Source organism: Falco naumanni, chromosome 15 (assembly GCF_017639655.2).
Source record: "Falco naumanni isolate bFalNau1 chromosome 15, bFalNau1.pat, whole genome shotgun sequence".
NCBI classification, from domain to species: Eukaryota; Metazoa; Chordata; class Aves; order Falconiformes; family Falconidae; genus Falco; species Falco naumanni.
Genome location: NC_054068.1, coordinates 10457042 through 10468391, shown reverse-complemented (window position 1 = coordinate 10468391; position 11350 = coordinate 10457042). Strand labels below are relative to the sequence as shown.

Below are 11350 nucleotides of genomic sequence, written 5' to 3'. Positions count from 1 at the left end.
GAATATGAGCCGAAAGGAGTACTGAGGAGTGGTACACACAACGGGGAGATTTTGGTCTGTTGTACACTGTACAAAAGCTAGTTTAGATGAGCTGCTGTTTTATCGATTGACTGAACGTGTATTAGTAATCCATATGATTCTGTCCTAAATATATTTCAAGTGGAGAAAATACGTAAGGTGTCAATCTTTACTTGACATCAAGTCAGAATATCACAATACTGACTGTTTACCTAATCCTATGTATAATTTAGGTCAGAAAGGACCTCTGATGTCCGTAAACTCATGTTCTCCGAGCGGAGCTAATTTCCAAGTTAGTCAAGTTGCTTAATGCCAACTTCTGAAAATGTTCAGGAATGAAACTCCCCCAGCCTCTTTGGGCAACCTCTTGTGGTGCTTCAGCGGCTCTCGTAATGCAGGTTGCCGAAAAGAGACATCATTAAAGCATTCTTGTATGATCCAGAGAGGGAAGAGTCATGGCCTAGAAGCAAGTGGAAACCTGATGTGTGAATTTGTGCAAGACAGTTATATCTTTTTCTCTTTTGATTGACTGTACAAACTCGATACATCTTACTCGTATTCTTGCGTAACGCTTCAGAATCCACATGTAACAGGCATTATACAAATGTAATTGCGTAAGAATAATTAATGTTTTTAGGCAGCTTAAGCTACCCAGCGTGATCTTTTGCACTTTGAAAAGCTGAACTGACGGACAAATCGCAAAAGAAAGGACGTTTACAAAAAAACTTGGGACTTGCGTTGTAGTTCTATTAGAAGAACACGAATTATTGGCGGCATGTAAGACCTCGGGTGGGAAGCGGAGCTTGCTTTAGTAGGGAATAACCCGTAGCGGGCAACCTCACCGAAAAGCAGGCGTTCGTTCCGCGGCGGCGCTCCGCGCAGCGCTGGCGGGGCTGCCAGCCGGGGCAGCAGCAGCGCCGTGCCGCCCGCTCGCTGCCGCCGGAGCGGGGCCGGGGCCGGGGCCGGACAGGGCCCCGCTGCTCGCAGCGCCCGGGGCGGGGAGCGCAGCGGCCGGCACCAGGGGGCGCCGGCGGGGGCGGCCCCACCCGCGGTGGGAGGCACCGCCCAGGGCGGGGGGCGCTGCCGGGGCTGCCCGGGCACCGCCTGATAGGAAAGCGGCGCGTCCGCGGCGGCGGGCGGCGGCGAGGGGCGGCGGCCGGCGGCAGGGCGCGGCGGGGCCGGCGGCGCGGGGCGGCGAGGCCGGCGAGCCGGGGCGAGGGAGGAGCGGGGTCCTCGGCGGGCCCGGGTGAGGTCACTCTTTGTGGCTGCAGTTGGCAAGATGGCGCCGGTGCTGGTGGAGAAGAAGCTGCTGGGGCCGGACGGGCCCGGCGGTGCCGAGCTCCCCAGCGAGGAGGAGGAGGGGCAGAACCTCTGGTGAGCGGCCGCGCCGGGCGGAGCCCCCCTGGCCGCGGCACCCGGGCGGCGGCGAGCGGCTGCTGCGGGGCGTCGGGCGCCTGTCACGGCGGGGGTCTCCCTGCGCCGCCAGCCGCCCCGGCGCTCCTGCGGCGGGCCCGGGCCCCTGCCTGGGCCGGACCGGGCGCCGCACCGGGCCGGGGTAGCGGTGGGCGTCGGCGGGGCCGCGCTCGGGCCCCGGTGACAGGAGCGGCGGGCGGCGCCGCGGCGTGTCCCTGCCCGCGGCGGGGCCGGCTGCCTGGCGGCCGGGGGGAAACGCGGGCCTGCCCGGCCCGGGGGGCGTGCGGGGGCCGGCAGTGCTGCGAGGGCGCGGGAGAGCAGGTGTGGGGCGCCCCAGAGGCTGGGCTGCAGCGCTTGGTTTGCCGTCGCTTATCTCAGAGAACGCTTTCAAAAACACTGATCGCGGCAGGGGAAATGGTGAAGTACGGTAATGGTTTGTGGCAGGGTTAGTCATCAGCGGAGAAGTCGTGCTTCCCAGTAACGTGACCTCTTCCCAGGGAGAAGCACAGGGAATGGTACCGCACGTGTTTGGGAATTACCGGGCCTTTCCTCAAAAAGGCGGCGTGCCCTTGGCCTTCCACAGTGAACTTAAAGATCTACCCGTAGCATCATAGCTAGTTTGTAAACAGAAGGTTGTAGCTGGGCTGGCCCGTGCAGATGTGCTGAGCTCATGGGTGCTGTCAGCCGGGCCGCGCCTGGGCTGTGCGTGTGCGGGGCCGCCCGGCCACAGCGATGGATGCTCTTTTCCTAGGTCCTCCATACTGAGCGAAGTTTCTACCCGGTCAAGATCTAAATTGCCGTCAGGCAAGAATATTCTTGTTTTTGGTAAGTAACATATGCAAGCAGCTGGGTGGTTGGTGGTTTATTTTTCTTTTTTAGGAGTAAAGAGTGTTTAAAACAACGATGTGCACAAACTGACGTATCAGTATTAGGTTATGTTATATGATCTACAGTATTATTGTCTTCAGGCTGATAGATTTACTTTCTTTTTGGTTTGTGCTGTTAGATTTATAACGTATATTTAAACAAATGGAATGTAATAGAGAATAATTAAGTGCATCATTCTCATAAGCCCTTGGGTTTAGCTGGAAGAAAACAAATAAATATGGTCTAAAAAATGTAGGAGGTACTTCTCATTGCTTAAATGTGCTTTGAAAAGTCTTTTCTACAAAGTTAAAATTAATTCTGAAAGTCTCTCTTTTTCTTGTAAAAACTTACTGGCAGGTGATGATGGTTCAGGTAAAACCACACTTATGGCTAAAATACAGGGAGCAGAGCATGGCAAGAAAGGAAGAGGGCTGGAATACTTGTATCTAAATATTCACGATGAAGACAGGGATGGTAAGTTCATTTTATATGTAATCTCTTTACTGTAATTAAGTAACCAACATGCTTTTTTAATAACTGTGGTTTTGTCAGTGTGCTTTGGATTACGCCCAAGTAGCTTGCTCCAGTGTTGTTCCATATATTTTAGAGGCTATATCAATTTCTTAGAAGTGAAATGTGTTTTGCGTTCAGTGTACATTCTCTCTCTTGCCCTTCTTACAGCTTGACCTGTGTATGAGGAAACATTTGAGCGGCTGTGAGGATCCATTTACTTTTAGGGTAGATACATTTGCTGACGGTGTATTACTGGCAGATACATTGTCATTTGGTGTGACTGCTTGAGAGCCATAAAAGTAAATGATACATCCGTGAGAATTTAATTTGCGGTATGGATTTCTAGGTGTGGGGTTTTAGTGGGGGCTGTGCGCGGAATTTTGGTTAACTGTATCTGAGGTGTTTTGTTAGAATTGGATGAGCAAAGAACAGAACTTAAAGTCAGCATTACTATTTCCTTTTCGCAAATTGGAGCTTGTCTCTTTGCCGTTGTCTTTTTCTTTGTTGCTGTTGATGATTGCTTTTCTCTACTGTATGGGAGAGGGATGATGACAGGAGACTGTTTAAAAGCAGGTCTAATGATCAGAATACTCTGGTTTTTAGGATAGGGACAGGAAGAGATGAGGATTGAGTTCGTTATGCTTGCTCCTAAATCTGCCTCTGCATGTCTCATTTTGCATAAACTGCTGGACCTCTTTGTGTTAGTTTCCGTCTTCACAAATAAGACGACTGTCATTCCCCATTTTTTACTTCTTTCTGCGTTTTGTGTTCAGAATGGGGAAGCAGTGGTGCTGGTTCATCTGTGTTCCTGTAAACGAATGAACTAGGAAGGTCTTATAATGGTATTTTGGAAATGGAAATGTACTGAAGACTTGCACGAGTGATTAAGTACCATATGTGACTGGTTGTTATGGAGATGGGTCCTGTGCACACATGGTAGTAAACTGTCTTTGGATACTAAGTTAGGTGCAGTCAAAAGATGAGTGCATTGCCTGTGTCCTCAGTGGCCACCTAATCTTGCAGTACCTAAAAATTTGTTGTGCTGTAATTTTAAGTGCTGAGCCATTCTTGGCTTCTTGAGGTTCTTGGTGTGAGTTCTTTCTCACCATGCACGGTCTTCTTCAGTACTGCATAAATACTTCAGGGGAAGAAAAACCCTATGATTAGCAGTGTGAAGACAGCCTGCGACATCAGGCTTCTTGCAACATCAAAGGAGATGGCGTTACAAGCAGAAAAATGTTCGGTGTGCTATTTTCCCTGGTTCTATCTATCAAGCCTTAAGTATGTCCCTGCTTTGGAAATATTTTGGGGCTGTTCCTGCGAATCTGGAAGTGGTAAGTATTTGAGGTGATTAGAAGAAGCCTGTCATAAGAACCTAGGCAGCGCTGGCAGGAGAAAAAGAGACCTTTTTGCCTACCAGGCTCAGCTGTGGAATTCAGGTCTTCATGCATCCCTTAATGGATGTGTTAGGATCTAATAATACACGCCTCTTTCCTTTCTGTCTCATTAGTGTCATCAGCAAGCAAAATAAATAGCAAAGTGGGTCAGGACCTCCCAGCAGGCAGAGATAACACTCTTCCTTCTCTAGGACAGGTTTGAGTTTGTTTCTTTAAACTCTGTGTGCTTTAGATGTGTGTATGCTCAGATACAGATTTGGGAACAAAGCCTTTATAGTTGACCCACAGTTCTTGGAAGCCATAAAGAAGCTCCAGATGGGCATTTGGGAGCTTATGATCACATGTTCATTTTTGAAGGTATCTGCTTTTCATTACACCCCAGCCTATTCAGGACCAGCAAACCACAAGGATTTCCAGGGGCCTCAAATCAGCAGTGGTAACTGAAACTCTGTAGCAGAGTGAGAAGATCTTTTCAACTTCTTTCCCAGGTGCTAGAAGATTTCTTTGCTCTCTTTGCCTTTTTCCTCTTCATTTCGGAAAAGTTTATTCCTTCCAGGAGAAATACTTTGGTCATAGTGCCGAGTCATTATCTGCCTCCCACCTCCCTTCAAAAATCTTAAGGAAAATGGTTTTATATTGCTTCTTATCCCATTTCCCCCCTCCCCTTCCTCCTTAAGGGATATTTGAATCTGGCCTCTCCTACATATTAAGTAGAATGACTCTAGATTGCTACATGCATATCTTAGTTTACAGTTACTTCTGTTTTTTCCCCTAAAGATTAGGTCAGTGATTAATTTTTTTTTTTTTTTTTTTTTTTTTTTTTTTTTTGTAGGGAAGTTAAAGAAATGCATAGAAAGCATCTCTTTTTTTGAAGGACCCCTGCGGCTAATACAGGTGCCCACTAACTTTTGGGTTTTCACTGTCATCTGCTTGTTTCTTGGCAGTGGCTGGTACCTAGCTTGGATGGCAAGATACAAATCACCATTGCGTTGGTAATTATGTAGCGTGCAGTACATTGGTCCCTAGGTCTTGGGACAGCTTAGGTCTGCTACTGAATCCCTTCCTGAAAAATCTCCTTCCTAGGGTACTATCCCAAATTCTGCCTAGGTTAAGGTGTTTTTTCAAGAAGAGGTTTGGGGATGCCTGAGAAGCAATCCTGAGAGAGAGAGCGCGTTCTCCTAGATCATTAGCCTCGGGTACAATATCCTTGGAGCATATGGTGGCTTCTGCATATGTAACACCGTAGTTCATCTGGACGAAAGTACTTATAGCACTAGCTGTAAAGTTAACTCACTATATTAAACGACCTTGGAGCTCAGGCCCGAGAGCCCTCTGTTAGTGGGGTTTCTCAGGGAGTGTGGACGGTTTTAATTTTTTGCTTGCCTTTGTGATGAGCAGATTTGTGTCTGTGCTGGTTAGTCTGCTTTTGAGAGCTGAGAATCTTAATTCGTAGGAAGTAGAAGAGAGGCTCTGCATAAGTTTCTTAAAGGGTACATGTTTCTGGAGTAGCTTTCAGAGTCTCTGGCAGTGGTGGTGCCGAGGGAACAAGCCAATGAGACAAACTGCATGGACTGGTTTTGTAGTGGTACTGTATGGGTTAGCTGGCAATTATAGAGACCACAGAGAACTTTCAGCTGAACTGCCTCACATTACAGATGCAGTACAGTTGTCCTGACTCTGCCAAATGTGCCAGCGAAGAAGAGCCAGTCTGTTGTTGTGTTTTTACTTGTAACAGAATCAAGCAGTCTTGGTTTTGTGCCTCAGGTTTGGACTGGCCCCAGTCATATCATATGCATATTCCAGTTGAACTGGTTATTCCAGGTTGAGCCAAGTGCTGCTGGGACACTGGTTTCTAATGGGAAAATTGTCTTTTTGTTAACATCTTTAAAGTAGTTCTCTTGAAAAATATTTTCCCCGGTTTTCCTTCTCTTCACAGCTTGGACAAGGGATATCTAATTACCTCTGATACCTTTTGAATAGATGCAGGAGATGTAGTTGCAGTTCACGGAATCAACCATCTGCAGTAACATCCATCAAAGCTGGAAAACTTTTTTTCATGGCTAAAGAGATAAGGAAATATTGACGGGATTTAGAAATGTAGTTTTATCAGATACTGTAATAGTCTTTAGTAAGTAGCACCTGCTTGTCCAACAGGCTGTTGTGATTGTTTGCTCTGTTTTGGTGTCTCATGTCATAGCCACTACGAAAGGCCCAGTTAACATTCATGTCATATGACTAATGAGGAGCTTGGCATGGTGCTGACAAAGTTGAATTTGCCATCAAGTCCTTGCCAAATTGTGAACAGCCAGTACTGTATTTTTTAAGCGTGTTTTATATTTGTAGCAAATGTAAATCATGAGCCATACCTCTTTACTGTAAGAAAGGAGCAAACCCTTTCATTTTCATACAATGTTATCTTTTTTTTAGAAGTATATTTTAATGTGAGTGCTAGACTTCCACTGTTGCTAGCAGATTCATTTCATTTGAGTGATAGTTCCAACTGCATTCTAGTTGCACCTCTATTCTGGTTTCAGTCTGTATTCTAGATGTTAAGCAGAAACAAAATCCTTAAGTAGGACAAAGGTTTTCAGCAAACAAAACCTTTGTAACTTCTACATACTGGCTTAAAAAGATGACTTAGAAGGAGTGAATTAGGATATTTATTATATTTTGTTACTTGCTAAGGTGTGAAATTCTTTTCTGCAATCAAAGCACTCACCCAGGAGAATCTATGAAACTGCTGCTGAGAGTTCTAAACTTTCATAGATTATAGGTAGACTTAAGTTAGGTTTTTAACTTTCATATTTGCTTCAAAGAGAAACTTGTGCATAGACAGAGTATTATAATGCCTGTTAGTGACCTTAACTCGTAGAACGCTCGCAGGGTTTTTATTCACTGGTAGATTTCTGCTTTTGGGAATGTACAAAGGATGTTTCTGGAATGCAGGGAATAAGGGTACGGCATAGATATTTCATTTACTGTTGTGTAATAGTAAACGTGTAAATGTGTTCACATTACATTGTGTTTTTCCAAACTTTTACCAGACTTTCCATCTGTCCTTAGAGGCCTTCTGAACGCTTTAGATTTTACATCTAGTGCTGTAAGAATCCTGTGTGCTATCAGTGAGGCGGTTTCCTGAAGTGGGGAGAAGGGAGGGCAGAAACAATTGACAAATATGCAAAGATGCATTTCTTACATAAAGAATTATTGTAACTTTGCTGCAAAGGATAGATCTGAGAAGTTAAAAGCGTAACTGTTGGCCTATTTGTGTGGTGACTGATGTTTGAATGTCTTCTGACAGCCTAACAGTACTTAAGTAGGAGCGTAAGAAATGCTAAGTGAAGACTGCCCACGTATAGCATCTTGATGTAATCTGTCAGTAACTTGGCTGTTCGGTAATTTTATCCAGGACCAGATTAGAAGGGATACTTTCTTCTCCTTCCAACTTCCCTGGTCAAGTTTGTGCCTTTTTCTAGAGCCAGTTTTTTGGATTCTTCCCTAGAGTAAAGTTACAATAGCCACAGCAACTGGATTTATTTTGTGAAGTTAAAAGATTTGGAGCACGGGGCAGGGAAACATAGTGAGGCAGAGTAATTACGAAGCTCAGTAGCCGTTTTGTAAATCTGGACTCCACAGGGATTGGTTTGCTGATCCATGTACTTCAGAATTCATGTACCTTGTTTGTAATACCTATGGAGAGCCACAGTTCCCTCTGGACAGCTGTAGTAGAATAGGGAATACTTTAGAAGAGGTACTGGGAAGATCTGGAAGATAGAAACAAATGGAGTTGTTCCTTTTCAGGAAGAAGTTCTGAGGATAATGTAATTATTTTCTTTTGAATAATTTTTTTGGGGTGGGATGGACAGAGTTGGTTGTTCAGAGTACCTGATACATGATTCCTGGATGATGCTTCATTTTCAGTTTCTTCGATTCTTGTCAAAGTTCACGTTTGGGGTAAAACTCACGCCAGCTGTCTGTCCCAGCTGATTTCCCCCCTCCTGCCTTGCATTTCAACAAAAAACGTCTAGTTGCTATCAGAACACTGGTGGGGAGGGGTGTATGTGTGGAGAGAAACACAAAAACTACAATACCAAATCATTTGTCCAGTACTCATTCTGTAAGGAGCCTGCAAGTAGGAGCCAACGTTAAATCAGTGTGAATTAAGAGCGGGTAGCACAGCTTTAAAGTTTGTTAGGTTGTAGGTCTTATCCTGTGTTTGCTCCTCCTACTCCTGTGCTAGAAACCTAAGCTGCTTATTGCTTCTATCTTGTTTGCAGCTTATTTCTGTTGTGAGATGTCTTTAGTATTTTAAACCAGCTTATGTGTCTGAGGGACACTCGGACTTCCCTGCTGGACTGAGCTGTAACCCCTCTCTTTTGAATTTGGTGTGACATATGTGCCACGTGTATTCTGCAAATTTAGGATTGTGCAGTATCTAAAAACTGTTGTGTCAACCTTCCTTAGTAAAAGCCAAAGAACAGAAATTACTTGTTAAAATGATAAGATTCTGAACCAAGAAAAAAATCCTGTTAAATGAGTCATGTAGGGATTTACACACGCACCTGCCTTAAAAATAAACAGGCGAGATATCCTGGTGGTTGAGCTTTGGTCTTCCGTTTGACACGAACGTACTCGTCTGTTTACTTGTAGACTTGCAAAGCAAAAAGTTGGCATCTCTTGAGTTACAACTACCTTTTCCTTTCAGATCATACTCGCTGTAATGTTTGGATTCTGGATGGAGACTTATACCATAAAGGGCTATTGAAGTTTGCAGTTTCTGCAGAATCCCTGCAAGACACCATTGTAGTCTTTGTTGCAGATATGTCTAGACCTTGGACTGTTATGGAGTCTTTACAGAAATGGGCCAGTGTCTTGCAAGAACATATTGATAAGATGAAAATTCCTCCAGAAGAGATGAGAGACATGGAACAGAAGTGTAAGTCTTTGTGCATCCATACATTCTTGTCTTTTTTTTTTTTTTCTTCCATAGCTCTTGCAACCTTGTTTTGTAATAATGTATTTCTTCAGATTAGTGTTTTGAGAATGGATTGGATAAGAATTACTTAGAAGTTGTAACTACAACTCTGATTCAAATAGACTCCATTAGGCTTTAAAACAACTCTTCCAGTTTTGCTGTGCTAACAAAACATCAGGTGAATTAATGGTCTAAATCCCTTGTAATACTGATATTTTTATAGTTTGATTTTTTAAAAGGCTAATTTAAAAAAAATATTAATCACATTTTAAAAAATAATGACAAAGTGAGCTGTCTGCTTTGCTGTGGTATCTAAGCCAGGTCTCGTTCTCATACTGTGTTTGTCTTAACAGCAGGTCCTGTTTTTTGCCCCTGTTTTTCACGGGGCTTAGACTGTGATCCTGGTACATCTTAATTGTCTCTACTACAGCCGTTCCTACCCTGTCACTTTAGCAGTGTTGTCTAAATTAACCTTCTTTCCTGGCATATCTGTGGCAGGAAAGAATCTGGCACTGGCAAGCAGTCATTGCTGCAGTATTGTTTCCTGCAGCTGCTTTTCTTTCTGAAAATAGTTTTTAATGTTTCTTGAGAGTTTTTTCTGTTTTCGTATTGAATGACTCCAAAATAAATTCCTCCAGTGGAGAAGACCCTAGCAACATATATTCTTTTTCAGCTGAAGTGTAGATTCAGCCTGATGCTTGCTGGTTGCTGCTTTTGTTCAGGGCTGGTGGCTGGCTGTGCTGGAGTGTTAAAACCTTGCACATACTGTCTAGTAGCTTCCTTGGATTCACCTTAGGGAGCAGCGGAGTCAGTTTGGCCTGTGAACATCCAGACGTATTTGTATAGCTGATAATCCTTTCTGAATGTTAAGTATTACTTTCCCAAAAGGGTTATACCTACAGCATACTAGCTAGAATTTAAACTTAATGTTTGAAGGCACCTGGGTTTGATCACCAGGTTATATTAAAAAAACCCAAACCACCTAGAATCTGACAGTTTTTAAGAGAAAAAGCATTCTTTTATGTATGTGAGATTTTTCTGGGAGATGGAAGGGCACCTGTAGTCTCAAAATACAGCAGCTAACCCAATTTATGCTTTTCTGAGACACAGCAGGTTTTATGGCAATCCAAATAAACGCGGAGTTCGTGCACTTGCATTTTACTTTTGAAAAGAGAAGTGTTTTCAGCCTTCACTAAGAGTGTATTATATACATTATATATATATGTAATGTGGAGGAGCCTGTTACAGCTATGGCAAAGCTTTAGCACCGTGTTTGGGAACTTAGAAGACATTCCAATAGTATTGTCTTAAAGATTTCAAAATTAAAGTATTGTAGAAATTCCTAGTTTCTCTAGTGCTGTAGTAAGAGTGGAGGGAAAAGGAAGACTTGAGCCGCCCAGCCTGCAGGGCTCAGCTGCCATCCCATGGCTGAGCGGTGAAATTCGGGCCAGTATCAGCGTGCAGGTACAGCAGGGAGGGGCTCTCATGTCTCCACTCCCGAACTTCCATCATGCTCCTTTTCTGTCATTGTGTAGGACACTTGTGTCACAGCATCACAGAACTGTCAGGGTTGGAAGGCGCCTCTGGAGATCATCTAGCCCAACCCCCTGCTAAAGCAGGGTCACCTACAGCAGGCTGCACAGCCACGTCCAGGTGGATTTTGAATGTCTCCAGAGAAGGAGACCCCACAGCCTCTCTGGACAGCCTGTGCCAGGGCTCTGTCACCCTCAGGGTGAAGAAGTTCTTCCTCATGTTCAGCTGGAACTTCCCATGGTGCAGTTTGTGCCCATTGCCCCTTGTCCTGTCGCTGAGCACCACTGAAAAGAACCTGGCCCCGTTCTCTTGACACTCACCCTGAAGATACATGTATGCATTGATTAGATCCCCTCTCAGTCCTTTCTCCAGGCTAAACAGGCTCAGCTCTCCCAGCCTTTCCTCATAGGGCGATATTCCAGGCCCCTAATCATCTTCATAATATCCTCTTTGTGTAATAATAATCTGTGTGTCATCTCAGATACCTGTCTTCTGAGTTCTTGTAGACTGCCCCTAAGCCCAGATCGGTGCTCAAAACTTTGACCACAGTAGCTTGTAATTCTCTTAACAGCAAATCGTGCTAAAAGAAATTCCTGTTATAAGTGTGGCTATATTGCTGTAACTGCTTAGACAA

General features: G+C 44.6%; 1 protein-coding gene across 2 annotated transcripts in view; it reads left to right on the top strand.

Moving 5' to 3' along the window:
• The first annotated feature begins 1109 nt into the window (after positions 1-1109).
• DYNC1LI2 (dynein cytoplasmic 1 light intermediate chain 2) overlaps positions 1110-11350 on the top strand; it is a 28810-nt gene continuing 18569 nt past the window's right edge. Inside the window, exons 1-4 of one of the 2 annotated variants that reach the window (XM_040615102.1) lie at positions 1110-1392; positions 2183-2256; positions 2656-2772; positions 8914-9144. In XM_040615102.1, the coding sequence (XP_040471036.1) occupies positions 1298-1392; positions 2183-2256; positions 2656-2772; positions 8914-9144 (517 nt within the window). In that variant the 5' untranslated portion in view covers positions 1110-1297. The remainder of the gene's footprint in view (positions 1393-2182; positions 2257-2655; positions 2773-8913; positions 9145-11350) is intronic. The other variant, XM_040615103.1, reaches the window with a different exon arrangement.